At 33.7% G+C, this 21,088-nt stretch overlaps 1 protein-coding gene across 1 annotated transcript in view; it reads right to left on the bottom strand.

Annotated features, from left to right (window-relative positions):
* Nucleotides 1-1,293: 1,293 nt before the first annotated feature.
* LACTB2 (lactamase beta 2) overlaps nt 1,294-21,088 on the bottom strand; it is a 45,925-nt gene continuing 26,130 nt past the window's right edge. Inside the window, exons 4-7 of the mRNA XM_051970059.1 lie at nt 19,556-19,734; nt 8,070-8,218; nt 3,190-3,271; nt 1,294-2,183 (exon numbers count right to left, since the gene is read on the bottom strand). Of these exons, the coding sequence (XP_051826019.1) occupies nt 2,140-2,183; nt 3,190-3,271; nt 8,070-8,218; nt 19,556-19,734 (454 nt within the window). The 3' untranslated portion in view covers nt 1,294-2,139. The remainder of the gene's footprint in view (nt 2,184-3,189; nt 3,272-8,069; nt 8,219-19,555; nt 19,735-21,088) is intronic.

Below are 21,088 nucleotides of genomic sequence, written 5' to 3'. Positions count from 1 at the left end.
GAACCTAATATATTAAGTAACTGATAAAGAAGATATTATTTTCTTTGCTCTGGCATGAATAGCTAAGGCCTTTAAAAAAAAAGTTTAAAAACATTCTTTTTCTTTTACTAAAAATATGCTATTTCCTGTCTACACATCCTACCTAATCTTAATTGAAAGTACTTTGACCTACCTAATCTTTCTCACATGTGTATGTGTATGTATATATGTATGTGTGTATGTGTGTGTGTGTGTGTGTGTGTGTGTATGTCATCTGGAATTTTTAAACACATGTCTATCATTTTTTAGTGATGTTTGTCACATTTGTATAAACTATAGTATACCTGTCTATAATTTGTGCTGGCTTTTTTGTGCAGCAGCTAGTAAGGACCCTGGAAATTCTTGCCACAGGCAGTTAAGGTAGTGTTGGATAGAGTATTGCTCATGAAGACAGTAAGACCTTCATTAGAAGGAACTGTGTACCCTTTAATACTCAGAAGTCTGCCTCGGTCTTTTTTTTGTAGATGGGATAATTTTAATCCCCACACTGTGTTTTTCTTCAAGGCATTGTATGTAGATATTTTGGAGTTATTCTCTACAATTGTTACTCATGCAGCTAATAAGACCCTAAGCAAGTCACTTAACCCCACTTGCCTCAAAAATAAAGTGTCCTTTTGACAGGGAAGTTTCCGATGGGGATATGAGCTAATTTTTGCATGTTTATGTACAAACACAAGTCAGGTAGTGACATTCTTAGAGATGAACTAAAGGTTATCATAGGAGATGCTTCCCAAGGTTGCAGTTATCATATTCTACCTCATACTGTATTTATGAAAATCCAATCCCTTTCCTAGAATAAATAATTATAATAGATGGCTCTTCCAGTGCCACCTGGTGCTGGACACTATACAAAGAACTTTACAAATATAGGGGGCAGTGAGATGAGGAAGTGATTAGAGCACTGATCTTGGAGTCAGGAGAACCTGAGTTCACGTCCAGCCTCAGATGCTTAATATTTATGAGCTGTGTGATCCTGGGCAAGTCACTTAACCCGTTACTTCACATACACAAAAAAGAACTTTATAAGTATTATCTCATTTTATATTAATAAGAACTCTGCAAAGTAGATGCTGTTACTATATTCATTTCATAGCTGGGGAATCTGAGGCAGAAGTTAAGTGACTTATGCTAGTGTTTGAGCCTGGATTTAACTCTGACTCCAGGCCTAGTGCTCTAATCACTGTACCACTTAGCTGCCTTAAAGATAGATAGGAAATGTATCTTCTCTGAAGCCTTAAAGATAGGAAATGCATCTTCTCTGTTATTTTGAATCTTTTATTAAAAGATAATAATAATCACAAATGTAAGAGAACATATTAACATTGTTAACAATTAAAGATGAAGTGCTATTTTAGAGTAACAGAAGAAAACTATATTATTACTGTTGGTTACTGATAACTGGATCATATGGACAACTTTCTTTTTTTTGAATTACATTTTTTTATTATAGCTTTTTATATACAAAACATATGCATGGGTTAATTTTTCAACACTGACCCTTGCAAAAACTTGTTTCAACTTTTCCCCTCCTTCCCTTTACCCCCTCCCCTAGATGTCAGGTCGCCTTCTATGCATGCATATGTATACATATTTATACAGTTATCTTGATGCAAAAGAAAAAAGATTTAGAAAGAAGGTAAAAACTGAGAAGAAAAAAACAAAAATGCAAGCAAACAACAACAGAAAAAGTGGAAATGCTAGGGTGTGGTCCATACTCATTTCCCAATGTTCTTTCTCTGGGTGTAGCTGGTTCTGTTCATTACTGATCAATTGGAACTGATCTGGATCCTCTCATTGTTGAAGAGAGCCACAATATGGACAACTTTCAAAGAAGATTGTTTAAAATAAGCTCATTTTATTATTTTTATAGGACAAATTTCAATTAGTGTTAGCTCAAAAATTTTATAATCTATCTTTCTAACTTGAAAATAACAAAGTTAGATGTATTACAATTACAGTGAATACTCTAAATAATGTGGAATTCTTATATTTTTGATGATGGATCAGATGTAATACTAATTATCTGTAGCTGGTTTCTTTTTCAATATTCTTCTTCAGTAAAAACTTTAGATTATTTATTCTTTATTCACTAATATGAAACTAGAGATTGGCTTTCCATTTCTTTTCAGGAGTCATTGTCTTTGCTGTGAAAAGACAAAGGGAAAATAAATTTCTTTTTTATTAAACTAACTTAAAGATGTAATTAACAAAATAACAATGTTCTATGCCTTGCATCATTTTGTAGATATAGGTTATACTGAGACTTCTCTAGAACATATTTTAAGACTTTGCAATTCATGAAGAATCACAAAGTAATCTTTCACAGATTAGTATTAAGAAAGCAGATTTTCATAGTTCTGAAACTTCCATAAAGTTCAGAATTGTTTTAATAAACCAATTTCATTTTTAGCAAATATGAGAGTTACCATTTCACTATTTCCTGGATAACTAGGGCTTATTCCCTATCATTTTCAGAAAACATAGCTCTATAACCTAGAACAGGTTAATAACTGAAATTATCTTTCTGTGACTGACCTGGTTTTCTACTGTAACATAATAAAAAAATAACATTTATATAGGGCTTGCTTTGTTTCAGTTATTGGGCTAAGTACTTTTTAAATATCCCATTTGATCCTTATAACAAACCTGAGAGGTGGGTGTTATTATTATTATTTTACAGTTGAGAAAACTGAGGCAGTGACTTGCCAAAGGTCAGCAAATAAGTGTCTGAGTTTAATTTTGAACTCAAGTCTTCCTGACACCAAGTCCAGTGATTTTTCCATTATAAAGCCTACTTGCCACAAAAATCCATTAATGGTTGATTATTGTGACTTTGTTTTCCACAAATATACACATATCTCCCCCACTCTCCCAGACACTACTTCCTTCCCTCCCTCTCTCTATTTGTCTCTCTCTCTCTCTGGTTCCCTTTCCCATCCCAGGATTTTTTTAGGGTCTCTGAAATTGACCAGTTCTACCGTCCATGCCTCTGACACATAATAGGTTTGGCCACAGAATTAGAAGTTGTGTTTTGGAAAAAAACTGGGTTAAGAGAATTGACTTTGTTTTTTCTATATGAGCAAGTACAATGTGAAATACTATCAGAATATTAAAAAACAGAGTAGAATTATACTTTTAGAGAATACTTACATAGTTTTCCATCTTTTTCTAATTTGTTCAAATGAAGGGAGAGGTTATGACTAGCTGCTTTATATAAATGCTCAGGAGTATTCTAGTAGGAAACAAAGTGATAGAAAAACATTACTTTTGAAAACCCATTATGTGAACAGAGAACCTGTGGTTCTCGAAGGGGACTGTGAATATCAGGGAGGTGATGCCATGGCATGCATATGAATTGGATTTAAATGAGGGAGGGCTGTGCAAGGCTGCATATTACATATTGATCATTTTTCTCCAAAAGAAAATGTTAAATAGGAAAATACCTCCTCTGAAAGTCTTTTTTTTTTTTTTTAAATTTCAAAAGTATTTTATTTTTCCAATTACATTTAAAGATAGTTTTCAATATTCATTTTTATAAGATTCTGAGTTCCAAATTTTTTCTCCTTTCCATATATCCATATTCCACAACACTGCAAAAAATGTGATAGAGATTAAACATGTGCAATCATTTCAAACATTTCCATATTAGTCATATGGTGAAAGAAAAAACAAACCAAGAGGGAAAAAACCACAAGAAAGAAAAAGCAAACAAACAAAAAAGGTGAAAATACTATGCTTTGATCCACATTTAATCTCCATAGTTCTCTCCCTCTAGATGTGGATGATATTTTCTATTCTGAGTGTATTGGAATTGTCCTGGATGACTGCACTAATGAGAAGAGATAATATTCCATTTTGTTCACATACCATAACTTATTCAGTCATTCTCCAAATTATGTACATATATTCAATTTCCCAATTCTTGCCACTACAAAAAGAGCTGCTATATGTGTGGGTCCTTTCCTCTCTCTTATGGTCTCTTTGGGATACAGACCCAATTCTCTGAAAGTCTAACTGGGTGACCTGGGATAAATCACTTACTCTTCTTGGTCCTAGTTTCTGTCTTTTAAACATATACTTTTGCAGTCAATCAATCAATACTTATTATTAGGCACTTACTATGTGCCAAGCTCTGTGCTAAAGGAATACGAAGAAAGAAAAAAGAAAAAAAACCCCACAATACTGCAAAATAAACAAACAAAAAAATTTGCTGCTCTGAAGAAGCTCACAACTAATGGGGAAGACAACATGGAAACAGAAGTAATCAAACAGAAGCAGTCCTATGTTAACAAATGCACAATAGTTTCATTTGTATCACTTTTCATCTCATTTCACTATTTTAATATATAAAATACCTTTACATAATTATTTTTCAACTTCATTATTTTAAAATTATCTTATTTTAGTGGTCATCATAAAAAGGGTTTCATACAAATAACAAAAAAATTAAGATTTCTAAAAACAATTATTTTTAAATGTACAAATCAAATGAAAATATGCTTTCTTACAAACATGGATTGTTCTCTCCCAGCTTTTTTCAATGCTTAAAATGCTTTGCTTTACTGTTCATCTGCCAAATTCCTTCCTCTTCATTTAAGTCCAACTCAAATGCTACTAATGTGTTGTTGGTAATGATTTTCCCATTCAGATTTCAAATAGAACTTTGCTTTGTAATTCTCTAATGCACTTAATGCAAAATTATTGATGATATTGTATTATATTGATGGGTATCTTATTCTCATCCTATATTATAAGCTACCTGTGGTCAGAGATCTAGCTCTTAGAACAGTGCTCAGTGCACAGTAGAAGGAAATAAATGACTGTTGTTATATTTCTTTTCAGATTCACTACTCTAAAGTTTAGTCTATGTTTTAAATTATTTTAATGGGAAAAATTACTTTCCTATGAAAAAATGAGCTTACAATAAAATATAATAAAATAATTTTGATGTGTAGAAATTATTAGCAAAATTTATTGACTTAAATATGTCTCCTTATAATAAATACTGTTATACTTAAAAAAACCCCACCTCTCTTTACAATAAGAACATACCAATATATGTTCAATACCAATTAATACAATAAAATTCATTACACTGAAAAATGGATTTCTCCCTTGATTTTTATTGCAATGAAATTATTGTATTGAAAAAATAAAAAATGGTTATGAAAAATTATGAAAGTAATTCATGGAAAGAAGTAGTATTTGTTATCAATTTGGGGACAGTGACACTATATACATTAAATAATAAATATATATTACTTTTCTGAACTAAAATAAGAAATAGCAGGAAACACATTAAATGTTAAGGTTTTCAGGCTTACATTTTATGCATGTGATACATTTTTCAAACAGATGCATGTATTAAAATCTAAATATTGAGATTAATTCCTCCAGTATCCTTCTTTAGTAACTGGGAGTATGCCTCTATTTCTTTGTTACCAGTATATTACTTTGCCAGTCTATATGATCAAATCAGTTTTTTCCCTTAATTCCCAAAAAGATTCCCAAGTAGAAATGAAACCATCAATAAGATATTTATGGCTCAAAACGTTGCTATTAATGATTTGCAATATATTGAGTTGACTAAAATGATAGTATACTGCTGCCTTGATTTTGAAGCACCTTAATAAAAAAACAAAAACTTGTGTACTATGCTGAAAATTATATTGGTTTAGGAAGTAATAATCTCTATAAGCATTTCATCTGGTATTAGCAACTAAATTAAGCACTTGAGAGAATAAATCATTAAAAGTTGGCATGGTTTCATCAAAAATAGGACATGTCAAAATGATTCACTTCCTTTTTCAATGAGATTACCAAGCTGGTAGACCAGTCAACCCAATAAGCAATTATCAAATGTCTATCAGGGGCCAGGTTCTGTAGTAAGCATTAGATCAAAAAAATGCTGAAGTTTACCGAAATTTCAGCAAAGTATTTGGCATAGTCTCTCATTCTATCATGAAAAAAAGTACATTTTATAATGACTATACAGTTAGGAAACTAGTTCCATGACTGGATTCAAAAAAGTAGTCAATGGGTAAAATGTTAATTTGGTGGGAAATCTCTACTGCAGTTCCCTAAGGATCTGAATTTTCCCAACAATTTTATCAATGACTTGGATGAATATATAGTATGTATATCTGTCTAATCAGCAGTTGATGAGAGTCTGCGTTTCTAGTTGAGTCAAGATAAAGATCGTGACAGACAAAAATGAGCTGATTCTCATATCAAAAAAGGGATGTATATGAAATATCTCAAATTAATTCTCTTAAACATAGATATAAGATTGGAGTCACATGTGATTAGGCAATATTTTTCATGAAAAAAGTCGAGCTCTTTTTTTGGAGGGGTGTATTACAAAGTCAATATGGGGCCTCACTGTGACACTGCTGCTCCCAAATTAATGCGGCATTACTGAGAAGCATAGTTTCCCCAAAGTGATAGTTTTATTTTACTCTACCCTGGTGAGAATATAGTGTTCATTTCTAGGCTTTGCATTTTAGGAAGGACATTGACAAGTCAGAATACATCCTGAGGAGGATGAACTGGATGAGAAAATTAGAGATCAAACTATTAGAAGGATGCTAATTGAAGGAGCTAAAGTTATTTATAGCTTGGTAAAGAAATAAAATGAAGGATTAGATGATAATAGCTGTCTTCAGTTATTTTATGTTAGAAGGAGGAATAGTAGACTACCCCAGCAGATAGTATCAGCAAATAGTAATTGGTCTAAACTACTGTGAGTAGATTTTAGCATAACTTGAGGAAAAACTTAAAAATTATAATGGGATACTTTGAATAGTATCTTACTGACAATTTTCAAGTAGACCTGATGTTGTAAAAGCAATTGCTTTTCAGTTATGGACCGAGTTGAACTCACTTGTTGGGCTTTCAAATTTTAATTCTATGGCATTTTAATTGTTGTTTTTTGTAAATAACCATATCAAAATATTCTCATTTTAAAATAATCTCATTTTAATAGACATTCACATTCCCTTTGTCTTTATCTTTAGTATGGTATGAATCAATTATAATATTATTCTTTAAAATTCGATTGATAAATATTATTGGTGGTGGTGAGGCAAGCTCTCAATTCTCTTCTCTGACTGAATTTGGCCTTTAATACTTTTACTTCTTAATTCATTAAGTTAATTTCTTTATGATAAGATTTTTTTTTTCAGATTACTTGCTAGTGAATTTTGGTAAGCTTGACAGGTTGTCTAGCTATATTATGTAGGAAGGAGTGACTGTGATGATTCATTTCCTCAGGAAAAAACATTGAGATACTGAAATATCTTATTTATCTGATATCATGGGGAAAATGAAATGTTCCACACAAGTAGATCTTCCACTTGACTGAAGTTTACTTTGTAGTATCAAAATGCTAACAAAACTATTCTTGATGAAAATCTTTCTGAAATATATTACCTACTTCCTTACTTCTTAGAATATCATGAAAATTTTTTTTCTTGAACAGCATTATAATATTTATAATCATCATCACCATCATCAATTATTACTACAATTGTATAGTAATACTTTCAGAATTACTAAGGTATAAATGAAGTCCTGAACCTTTTATGCTTTTCCTTTCACTAGCAAGTCACCAGAAGTCACATTTGAATGCTGTTAACAAGTCTCTACTTTTCTTAAGATTCTTTTCCAATTTGTAGCCTCTAATCTTTTGTAAGTTGGGGAACTCAATGATTGTTTGTTAGAATTATATGTGATATCATTGATTTAAACAATCATTGGGCTTTTTCAGGGAATAAAATATGTTGGCTTTATTGTGTCTGGCTTCATGACAGCTATTTTTGTGTTCAGAGTCCTTTTTCCTCTTACTCCCCAATTAATAGTGATGTTCTGGATGGCTGAGGTTATTAGAAGTTGTGACTTCTAGAAAGGAAGGTGTCACTGTATATAATCAACTAACTGATAACTATTATATATTCTGCCAGTGATGTATAACAGTAATGTTTTGGCTACAATTTTTGAGCTATACAAACCAGATAATAAACTTGAATTACCTTATAAATAATCTTTACAAGTTCCATTTCAGTAAATGCCTTTCCAACATTATCGTGAAAAAAATTAAGGATTTGACGTTCCCGTGCATTTCTGTGAGAAATGTATTCTTGAATTTTAGCTTCAGCATCATAGATGACTGGGCCATGTCCTAAATTAAAACATATGTATAAAATAACAACTTAGCTAAAACATAACTTATTTATTCAAACAATTTAAAATGATTTTAGATGTTCTAAAAAAAAATCACAGTCTGACTTCTATAAAGTTACAATAAAATAAAATAATCTAAAAGAGCAGAATTATGTTAAAGCAAAATATGTACATTAAAATATGCACATTAAAATAATGAATATAAAATGGAAGAATGAATAACGAGAATGTAAAATCATGTTTCTTGTTAATGACTGAGATTTATTAAAATAACTCAGTAGTGGGAAGAATTATAATAAAGCAATACCTCTATCTGAACTTTACTAATTTGGATAGTTCCAAGCAGTTTGTTGTTATATTTCATAAGGCATTTCTAAATAAAAATAACAAATTAATTAGTTACACAACAGACTATGGGAAAGATGTTTAAAATATTTGAAAACAAAATATGAATTCTAAATCATTTCTATATTAATAGAACAAATGGTTCTATTTATTAAAATAAACAGTCTAAGCACCAATTCATTAGCCTAGTTTGAATTCTTCAGGAGAATTCATTTAGGATAAGATATTTCTTCATTGCCCTTCTGCCCAATTTGTTTATGTGAGTGTGGTTTTCCTACAGCATTAAGATGCAAAATAATATATACAGGATAAAAACTAAGAAGTGATTGACTGTGAGGTAGTATGTGAGTTAAAGTACATTGGTTAAAATTAATTTTTTTAAAAAGGTGACATTTTAAAAGGTAAAAACAACAACAACAAAAACCCACCATCACTTATTTTCAGAGAAAATACCATTTCTTCGTTCTAGAGTGGCAAAAAATTATCCCCCAAATAGGTAGGTAGGATAAGAGAATAACAAATAAATCTTTAGGCTCAGATGAATTACATTGCCAGCAACTGATAGGTGTTATTGCTGAGGATCTCCGGAGATGGTGGAGAATGGGAGGAAAGCTACAAGACTGAAGGCTATTAGACTGCACAAATTTTTAAAAAGTGAGCAAGAGAATGAAGTCAATAAATGACAGACTTGTCATCCTGATTTCAATTCCTGGCAAAATTTTGTAATATATTATGATTGAAACAATACAGTACGACAATCAATAATAAGTCATGTCAAACCATCATCATTTACTTTTTTTTGGTGAGGTTTAGAAGATAATTAGGAAAATCTCTAATGAAGGAAAGCTAAAGGATCTGTAGGTAGTTGGGTGATAAAGTGTTTTAAGTATAGCTTTTGGAGTCAGAAAGACCTAAGTTTGAATATTTATTAGGTGTATGACTCTGGGCAAGTTGCTTAAAATCTATCTGCCTCCATTTCCTCATTAGTAAAATGGGGATAATAATTGCTCCTAATTCTAAATGTTATTGTGAAGATGAAATGAAATTATATATGTCAAGCTCTCTGAAAACCTTAAAGCATCATGTAAATGTTAATTATTATTATTGTAATCTTGGGCTTGTGATAAATGTTCAAATTGTTTTTACCAATGACTTGGACAAAAGCTTTGATGTCATACGTATCAAACTGGCAGATCACAAAAAATTAGGAAGGGCAGCTAATATATTGGATAAAAAAGTGAGGACCCCCCCAAAATCCTGAAAAGCTAAACACAGGATGGAATGCAATGGGATCAATTTTAATAAAGATCAATATAAAATCTTAATTTTGAACTTCACAAGTATAATATGGAAGAAATATGAGTAGGCAACAGTTTATATGAGAAAAATTTGGAGATTTTCATGAACTTAGTTTGATATGAGTACTATAAAATGGTAGCTCCCCTTCTCCCCCCCCACAAAAAAGGGTAAATTTTAGGCTAAGAGAGACATATTATTCATGATCAGGAAGGATGGTTATAGTGCTACTGTATTGTGTAAATAATGTTGAACTGGACAGTGTCCAGATAAGGGTAACTTGAAGAGTGAAGTTGATGCAAATTGTGTCCCCTTTGACTTTTGAGGGGAAATGATGGGGGTGAACCCTGAAACTGTTCAAACTCTCCTTTGGGAGAGACCCACCCTCAGGGAATCAAATTAAGTGGTCTCATTCAATTGGAGATCTTGGACAGGGATATGGTTGTACCCTCTACTGAGTTGAAGATTAGTCTGGAACCTCTCCCTGTAGCTCAAACTTCCAAGATAGTAATCTCTTTTCAATTTGATTTCTAGGCCTGGGGGCATTGACAACAGTGAGGGAATTTCATTCCATTTTGAATTGAAGCCTGACCCTCAGACAGCTAATAAAAGACAACTCTGAACCCCGAATCTTTGCAGAAATCTGAAACAGGATTATGCTTGCCAAAGAAGCTGTTTTCTTAGCAAGCTGCTCTGCCAGGATTTTTGCCCACTTGAAGATATTCTCTTCTCAGTATTAACCTTTGCTATCTTCCTAAGAGGACCTTCTAAGAGGAAGAAATTCTGTCTTCCTAGCAAAGCTGGCTTCTCAGGTGCCAATAAATCCTTTTTGCCACACAAATTTCAGGTTTTCGAATTCTTTTAGCATAGGACCTGTGCTTCCAACCAGAGGGGATTTCCCACCCCAATTCTCGCACCTCTTCACTACCACTAACCTCATCATTTGTACCTCATCAAAGTCATTTAAGACATTAAGTTCAAATAAAGGAATTATAGATGAATAGCCTAAATAATAGAAAGTCTTAGGGGAAACATGACAACTATTTTCAAATAGTTTGAAAAGAGGAAAATTTGAAAGAGGAAAATGAACTTTCTATAAGGTTCCACAAGACAAAATAGGAAAGAATTATAAGTTAGTTTTTGCTTGATAGAAGGAAAAATTTCAACAGAGTTGTCAAAAATAAAATGGTTATCTAGAGAGGTGATGTCACTGTCTAAGTTAAATTGTTCAATTGATAGAGGGAATTCTTGTTCAGATGTGAGCTATGCCAGATGGACTTAAGAGGTACATTCTGCAAAGGGGACTTACTAGAGCTCCACAAAAAAATCTTTCATGGAAATGAGTGTTTATGTGAATACTGATTAGAAACAAGCAAAAAAAAAAATTAAAAGCACAGTAGCTAAGCTTCTGATTTCTAATTTTTTTACAAAATGGATGTAAGCAACTCCTCTGTTCTCCCTTTCCTCATTTGTGGCCCTCTGCTTTTGTTTCACCTTCTCTTTCAGCTTGCTTCTAAAAGTCAGAGGCTTTTATGTTCCAGGTTTGTGTAGATTGGATGTGAGGTGGCTGAATAAATAGTAGCCTCCAGAAGAATGGAGTCCCCATTTTTTCCAATACCACTGTTATTTCTCCAGTCCCAACACACATCAATATAGACTCAAATGTCCTGCTCTGTCTTTTCCTTCCCCATTCTAATTCTTATCACCTTCCTCCCTTGCCTGGTCTTATCCTGCTCTTCTGCCCAGAGCCCTTGCAGCAATTCCTAAAGTTGACTACTCAGAAAACTTGAGTCAAGCAAATTTTTAAAAAGTGAAATACTGATGATTAATGCTTTCAGTCTTTTTTGCACTCAAAGATCTCATATTAGCATCTGGATACAATGAGAAAGATTCCCTTTACCCCATGTTTCCTTGTAATTTCTATTAAAAAAAAAAAAGACAAGTAAAACTCAAATACCTGTAGGATTCTTCAAACTGACTGTATATGCTTCCTTCATATAGTAAGAGGAAAATTATAAATTGCATTCTATTATGTAAGGGATTGGGGAAGAGGGAAGAGAAATTCCATTTGAAAATAGGTAGTGACAGTAACAGCAAGAATGTGCTATGATTAACTGTGAAAGACTTGGTTATTTTCAGTGGTTCAGTGATCCAAAGTGTGTGGAATTAACTGAGTGAAGACACTCTTATGGGAATATAGCCTTGTTATTATAATAATATAATAATTATAATTTGTCCCCTCCTGTTTCCCATCACCTCTTAATTAGCATTTAAGTACTTCTTTTAAAGGTGATGATGACTTTGAATTCTCTTATTTGAGGATATCTGCTTGTATTGCAGTTCTTTAGAGAAATTTAAATTAAAAGCTTATTATTACTGACTTGTATTCTTTTGTTTCTGGGTTAGATTGTGATTAGACTGTAGAGCTGTGATTAGAATGTAAGCCTGGACTCCCCCAAACAATGGAGAAAAGGCCTGCCTTTTGTGGTTAGGGTATTTAATCTTGTGTTTTATAATATTTACTTTATACTCCTTTTTTACTGACAAACACCTTGTCAGAAGGGAGATGTCCTTTCTCCCTAGATTGTAATAACTCCCCTTTTGCTTTTTTTTCTCTGACAATCTCTGATTTTTTTTTTTTTTGTGGTCGATACTGTCCTACACACAAAGCAGTTCCAATAAACTTGGACAAGAAATGCCATCTACATCCAGAAAAAGAACTGAGACTGAATGTAAATCTATACATATGCTATATTCACTTCTTTTTTCTGTTTTTTATGTCTCATGATTTTTCCCTTTTGCACTGATTTTTCTCTTCTAAAAGATTCATAAAGTAATTACAATAAACAAATAAATAAATAAATAAATTTACTATAGGAAAAAAAAAAAGGAAATAGAAGGTAACACTGATGCTTTTTGAGTGGTGTAGATTCCTAGTGGACTAGAGGTTAGTGGCTATAAAAGAGTTGTTAAGAATCCCCATTAAATCAGCTGCAGGTTTTAGGAGTGAAAGAATTCACTTATTCCTGAATATTAATTGCAAAATTTAAGTTTATTGTTAGATAGAAATCAGTTTACCAAGAGACTGACTTCTATAGTGGCAGATCTATGGAAAATGATGTTTGCACTGAGAATGCAGTTCTCAGTGGACAGAAAGTACTGGCAGCAAAGGGAGCTACCAAGGTCCGTCTGCAAAGACTTTAGTTGATGGAAGCTTATTATACTGCATGTCTTGGTTGGGACTCGGACAATCAGAGCAGATCAGAACCAGTGGGGGCTGGGGGGGCCCAAGCAAGTCAGAATGGGGGCTAGGATAAGCCCAGATTTCCTATTGGAATTCAAAGGGATGCTTTTTGACCAGGATTTGTAATTGAATCAAAAGCTCTGGCACCTTGGAAAGACAACTTGTCTGGGGAGGATATGCCTCAGCCAGGAGGGGCTAGGAATCTGAAAGGAATCACCGATCAATAGGAAATACAGTTTCTAAAAGGGACCACCACAACCCACTTCAACACTAGAAAAAGCAATTGTTAGGATCTTTGAAAGAAAAGTAAGGAGGAAGTATAGTTCCAAATAACTACCCCAAACTGTTGAATCAATTCATAGCTCTTCCAACAGTGCATTATGAGCCCATTCTTTTACAACCAACTTTTACAACTCATTCAACAATGACTATTTTCTTCTTTTGAAATGTTGACTTATATGTTCAGGAACCATTGAAGTGAAGAACTGCAAACAAAATAGTCCTGTCATTTGGGTGAAAAGCTGAAGAAATTTTGTCATATAAATGTATTATAATTGTACCATAAGGAATGACAACATACTACCTCTGTGACTCCAAGGAAGACATTTATTCTTTTAAGATTCTAAGCTGGAGAGGGTATCAATCTTTATTACAGAGGGAATTTCTTATCTGGGAGTTCCCTATGCTGATGGAATCTAATCTTTGTAGTTTTCTTATACCTTACTCCCCACTCTGTACTCTTGGACCCCAGCCCTGGCTCAGTAGTGACTTTCAAGAGATTCCTGGTGAAATTTACCTTCTACCTCTGAACAGAAAGGTAAAGAACTAAAGATGAAGAATGAGATATGCTTCCTCAGGCATATTTGCTAAGGTGGATAGAGGAGAGAAGCCTCACTTTGCTAAGAAGTAATGTTAGTAAGAGAAACACAAATGAAAACAAAAAGGCACAATATAACTTTGTTACTACCTTGCTAAATATTACACACATACACACACATACTTTCAATAAAACCAAACTACAAAACAATTCAATTTCTCAAACAAGTCTTTCTTGTTCCTTATAAAATGAAATATGTATTTGTTTATAATAAAGTTAATAACAAGGTTTACTGATAACTTCAAAATAAAAAGGGAAATTTAAATTAATAAAAATGTTAAGAGGTCAACTGGCTCAGGCACCAAAGCTTCTGTAGTGACTACAGGAAGTTTCCCATAGGTTTTTAAAAATTTCTCTAAGTTTCAAAGCTCCTTTTTAGGTCTTTATTTGTGCATTTCACCCTTCCCACAAACCTGGACCAAGAGAACTATAATTGGTAGCGAGGAGTTGAAGCTATAATTGGGATACATTGCATAAAGTTATATAGGCTTCTGTGGTTTCTTGAGGACCTAATTACCATTTACAATATAGTTTAAAAAGGAAAATACTTTTCACTTCCAAACAGTGAATTTCTGGAAAATAGTTCTCATGGATCAGAAACTGTAGTTATCTCTTTTTGTAAATTTCTGATACCTATGTGAATTTGGGCAAGTGAGGTATGTTCTCTGGAATTCCCTTGAATGGACATAGAATATCATATTGACATTTTACTGATTTAGCTTCAGAAACTGGGCTTCTTTCTCATGACTGGTTAATGGAGATTAGGAGGGGTATACTCTTATCAGGGAAAATGCTCTTCCATTTGAGATATATGAGAATGAGAAAGCATCCCATCACCCTCTTTTTTTCTTTTCTTTTCCTGAGTTTTCTGTTCATTGAACTTTTGGAAGGTCTGGCTCCTGAACTCTAGCTGTTGGATTTAAAGTGACCAGTGAAGCTACTCTCAAATCTGCTGCCGCCTTGAAAACTTCGTTGTCTACTAGTCACCTATAGTCTAAGAAATCTGGGAAGATACATAGTGAAGTGACTAATCATCAATACAATAATATATCATAAGGACAAAGAACTTTGAAAGATTTTGGAATACTAATCAATACCTAATGAAATGTTTCTCATGATTGATGTTTGTTTTCGATGTGACCAACGTGGGAATATTCAACATGTTTACCTGACTGAACATTTCTAAGTCGTGTTTAGCCTTTCTTTCTCAAATACACAAAAGGGGAAGGTGAGATGGGAAAGTAGATAATTGGATTTTCTTAAAAAGAGGGGGAAAAATGCCATGTTTTGAGATCATGCTGCCTAGGGAATTCAAAATTCCCTTTCTTCTCTGTAATAAGTTGGGATTTAAAACCATATCCCTGAATTGAACAACAGGCAGAGTTCAGTATGACTCAATGCTATATGCTTTGTAAATTGTGATTTGCTACTCTTATTGCTGAGAAAGAATTCCCTCACTCTACTTTATGTTGTATTTTGGAAGAAGTGATACAGTGGAAGCAGATTAACAAGAGAAAAAGTAAGAAATGAGATCTTAAAGTAAAAGTTACAGAGCGTTGAGGTCAATTTGTCTTAATAGATCATGAAGTATGCTGATATTTTGTCAGCCAATCAATGAGTTCCTTTGTGTTCTATCAATTGCCAGCAAACAATGGCCCAAACCCTATGATCTCATCTGTTTGATTGGGGAACTCTTCAATTGATCAGGATCCCACATCTTACAATCTTAAAAGGTTATTTTGGAAATCCCTTAATTTAATTGAGGTCTCCTCTGATTTATCCCCCTTAAAATAACTTGTAGGAAAAGCATATGGTGAAGAGTTTATGCTGGCTCAGGTAAAACTTAAAAGAGGGGAATTCTATGATCTCGACTCCTTGAAAATGAAAGTTCTTGAGTTCCTAAGAAAACAAGAGATCCTAAATTTTAGTCAGACTTTCAGAATGAAAACAGTTCCTTTAGTGTTTTTCTTTGAGAAGAGGATTTCCAAAGAGGACTGGCTTGAGGCTGAAGGACTAAATAAAGCCAAGAGAGGCTAGTGCCAGACATTATACTAACATGGGGAATTCAAAAAGAAGCTAAACTCATTTCCAAAATATATAGAGAACTGACTCAAGTTTATAAAAAAATCAAGCCATTCTTCAATTGATAAATGGTCAAAGGATATGAGCAGACAATTTTCAGATGATGAAATTGAAACTATTACCACTCACATGAAAGAGTGTTCCAAATCACTATTGATCAGAGAAATGCAAATTAAGACAACTCTGAGATATCACTACACACCTGTCAGATTGGCTAAGATGACAGGAAAAAATAATGATGAATGTTGGAGGGGATGCGGGAAAACGGGGACACTGATGCATTGTTGATGGAGTTGTGAACGAATCCAACCATTCTGGAGAGCAATCTGGAATTATGCCCAAAAAGTTATCAAACTGTGCATACCCTTTGATCTAGCAGTGTTTCTATTGGGCTTATACCCCAAAGAGATACTAAAAAAAGGAAAGGGACCTGTATGTGCCAAAATGTTGGTAGCGGCCCTGTTTGTAGTGGCTAGAAACTGGAAAATGAATGGAAGCCCATCAATTGGAGAATGGCTGGGTAAATTGTGGTATATGAATGTTATGGAATATTATTGTTCTGTAAGAAATGACCAACAGGATGAATACAGAGAGGCTTGGAGAGACCTACATGGACTGATGCTAAGTGAGATGAGCAGAACCAGGAGATCATTATACACTTCGACAACGATATTGTATGAGGATGTATTCTGATGGAAGTGGATTTCTATGACAAAGAGACCTAACTGAGTTTCAATGGATACATGATGGACAGAAACAGCTACACCCAAAGAAGGAACACTGGGAAACGAATGTGAACTATTTGCATTTTTGATTTTCTTCCCGAGTTATTTTTACCTTCTGAATCCAATTCTCCCTGTGCAACAGGAGAACTGTTTGGTTCTGCAAATATGTATTATATCTAGGATATACTGCAACATATTTAACATGTATAGGACTGCTTGCCATCTTGGGGGGGTGTGGGTGGAGGGAGGGAGGGGAAAAAACGAAACATAAGCGAGTGCAAGGGATAATGTTGTAAAAGATTACCCTGGCATGGATTCTGTCAATACAAAGTTATTATTAAATTAAAAAAACAAAAACAAAAACAAAAACAAAAAAACAAAAAAAACAAAAAGAAGCTAAAGACAGTCCCTGCTCTTAGTTAAAAACTGTAAAAGGTATTAAGCTAAAGGACTCTTGGGCAAACACCAAAAGAAATTCATAAGATTTAAAGTTAGAAAATATCTTAAAGATCATCTAGGTCAGCCCTCTCATTTTACAAATCACTCAGTGCCCAAGGGGTCATTCCCCCTGCTGATAAGCCTAGATAAAATCCTAAAGGCCCTAAGAGTTGAGATTCTCTCTCTGGTTTATTGATTCTTTCCTAAAATAAAATTCCAAGAAAACCTGAGTAAAGCTAAACTGTAATTCCAGTCTAGGTTTCCCCAAATGTGGGTAGTGGTCCTTTCCCACAAAATTACACAGTATTTGCGTATCCAGCATATATCCATCTACCACAGAAAATGCCTAAGACATAAACTCAGGAACAAATATGGAAACATTAGACATTTAAATATCCCATGTGCCTCAACCTCATCCATACTCCAGAAAGTAAAGACACTTTGTATGAGTGCTGAACATATAACCCCCCATTTATTCCCAAAACAATATTATACAATTCATAGTAATAAAATGAAAGATTACCAAGATTTCCCAGTCTCTCTTGGGCTTAATTTTAAATGTATACAATACTATGTTTATATACAGTCACAAACATATACACATTTTTGTACACACATAAACATACATATGAATGCCTTTCTGAGTTTCTAAACTTTCTCTGTGTTGTCTGCTAGCCTTTACATGGTGTTTAAGTTTCTGCAAAACTCCCCTCAAATTTCCATTTAATTTCTTAATGACTTGTGATACATCAAAACTGTGATGGGGAAAGTCACAAGGTGGAAAGGATAACTGTACTTTAGACATTGAACTTAATTCTTCCTTCCCTCCTCTTCCCCAATGGGGCTTCTCCCTCTGATTTGCTGTTTTTTTCAAGAACCTTCATTTTAAAGGATAGGGCCAGGGCAGCTAAATCTTCAATTCAGTCTGCATTCTCAACCCTCCTGGATTTTTTTTTCTCTAAAATGCTGCTATGCCAGGTACCTTTATAATCTTCCCCTTTCAGTTTCCTTTTATGTGCTATCTTCCTCCATTAGAATTTAAGTTTGAGAGCACTGACCATCTTTCTTTCTGTTTGTATTTGTAATACTAGCACTTGGCATGGTGCCTGGTGTAGAAAGTAAACACCTGCTCATTAACTTGCTAATTTCTTTAAAAAGACCAAAAAACTCTTTAAAATAAATCTCTTAATACATATCTACATGGTATGGCAAATTAAATTCCCACATTGGTTTTTTTCACGTCTCATTTGAAGTATTTTAAGCTTATCATTGCTCAGAGTTCTATCTTTAGATCTTCATTTTTTTTGTATAAAAAACATTCTAAAGGCTTTCAGAGTTTTTCTCTATAATGTTGTCAATTTATTCCTAGTTCTGCTCCCTTTGCTCTGCACCATTCACAAAAGTCCTCCCAGCTTTGCTGTAACTGCCCATTTCATCCTTTCTTACAACATTAGTATCTGCTGAAGCTGCTCCCTGGGAGAAGTGCTGCCCCATAGTCTGGCATTTTGGCAACCTGCAACAAGTTGTTCTTTTTCCTTCATATTATAGAATTAACTCCCCCTCCTTGCTTGTTTCTTCTCCACTGTCAGTAGCAGGAGAATCGTGAAGGCATTTTAGAGGTGGAAGGAACTGTGCTTTTCAGTAGCTGTTTGATGAAAACCCTAAAAACAAGATTCTGTCTTCTTTACCTTCTAGACTATTTTATCATCTCAGTCTTAAAGATAAAAGGAAAATAGAATTATAGATTTGTTTGATAATTATCATGCCTGTGACATAAACAATGGGCTTTTTTTTTTGGTAGGGATTGAGAATAATTTATAGTTTTTTTTTTTTTTTTTAAATAGGCCATGGGTTTCATAGTCACTTTGTGTTACAGAAAGACAGATGTCACTTCCATATTACAGATGAGAAAACAAAGGTATGGAGAAATAAATTACTTGGTCAAAGTCAAAAGCTTCTAAGTGGCAGAGCTGAATAGGTCTCCTTATTCCTGATCTAGTTCTTTTTGCTTCATAAACCCTAAAGAGTTTATAGAAAAAAAATACCTGAGAAATATTAACAAGCCAGATTTCTTAGGAATAATTGTATTTTTTTTTTTTTTTTTTTTGAAATTGACAAGAACTGTTCAGTATTTATCACAATATTATAATGTTATGCTTGCAGAAAGATATTTACTTACCTCTCAGATGCTTTCTCAGGTACTTTTAACAAAATGGGACATCCTTAGGGACAGAACTCAATGAAGTATATTTATCACTGTGTATTTTTTAAAAATTTCACCCCATTACCCAACAAATGAGTACACAAAAGTTGAAGCCAATTGCCTACCTGGATATATCAAATCAGCTTTAACCTTTAATAGCTTTTCTAAGGACTTCATGTAATCATAAAGATCTTCAAATACTGTTGTTCCTTCTCCTAGAATGCAGTCTCCAGAAAAGATAGCATTTTCTTCTTCTAAAAGAAGAGCCATATGATCATCAGTGTGTCCAGGTGTGTATAGAATTCTGGTTAACAGAAGAAACAAACAGTCATAAGCAATCATGGTACTTTAGAGTCAGCAGCAATAATGAGAAATCAACTAATACACGCCTCTGCTTTGTCAAAGAAACTATCTTCTTCTAAAGGTGGTAGTTATAACATTACTGGAAAACCCTATTATAACATAGTTAACTGAGCATTGCACTTAGACATTTAGTAACCTAGTTAGTGACTAAGTTAAGCCACTTAACAACCTCTCTCAGCCTTAGTTCCCTCATCTGTAAAATGAACAGATTGCACATTGATGATCCCTCCTTTCTTATGCTTAAGTACCTACTCACTGGTTAGTGCTAAGGGTAAAATATACTGTCTTTGCCTTCAAAAGATTTTAAATGATAACAGCATTTTAGAGTTTGCAAATTATATGTAATCTTATTTTGATCTTCACAACCCTGCTGGGTGAGGCCTATTATGCCCACTTTACAGATAAGGAAACAGGCTGGAGTCTAAGTGACTTGTCCAGAATCACACAGTTAGTTAAATATCTGAAGCAGGATTCTAATTCCCCTCCTGCTTGTGCTTCTGATTCTTAGAATTTCAACCCCATGACTTAGCTACCCTCTCATTGGAGTATTATAGAACCACACCAGTCCCCTTCTACCAGGGGCAAGTTCTTCCTGAGAACTTCCATAGTGGGGATGGGCCCAAGAAGACCTTTCCTGCCTGAAGGATGCTTCTGACTCTCAAGACTTTTGACATAGGGGGTTCCATGGGTACTTTTTTTTTCTTTTTTTTACTTTATGTGCATCTTTACCCATTAGAACTACCCAAACTGCCTCAGATCTTCTTGACTTCAAATCCAGTGCTCTATCCACAACCGTAACTTGTTGTCTTTAAAATAAGATTGTGCTTAATACAATCTGTATCTTATGGTCTGTTGATGAATCTGTGATATAAATTCAGGATATCTATACTTTATATTCTATATAAGAATTATATACACACATGTTTATGAGCCTCACTACACACATACTCACAAATGTCTTGGACTTCATCCAAAGTAGCAACGTACTGAAGTATATAAAATACCACTGTTATATGGCAGTCTCATACAAAAGAGATTGAGGACAGCATTAGAAGGCTCTCATGTGGCAAAAAATCAGATTATCCTTTGGTATTTCTGCTTGGCTAAATTGGTAAATGGGTTTAGTTAAGGCATCCTCTTCACATGAGAGCTACATAGTCATACACACACACACGATTTATGAAAATATTAAAGTATATTTTATTTAGCTAAATTACTTAGTTTAAAAAACTTTCTCTAATCAACTTTGAAAACATTTAATTTTATTATAACTAGATAAGCATATATGTGTGTGT

The sequence above is a fragment of the Antechinus flavipes genome, chromosome 1, assembly GCF_016432865.1.
Source record: "Antechinus flavipes isolate AdamAnt ecotype Samford, QLD, Australia chromosome 1, AdamAnt_v2, whole genome shotgun sequence".
NCBI classification, from domain to species: domain Eukaryota; kingdom Metazoa; phylum Chordata; class Mammalia; order Dasyuromorphia; family Dasyuridae; genus Antechinus; species Antechinus flavipes.
The sequence above is the reverse complement of the archived record's forward strand: the minus strand, read 5'-3'. Positions and strand labels throughout refer to the sequence as shown.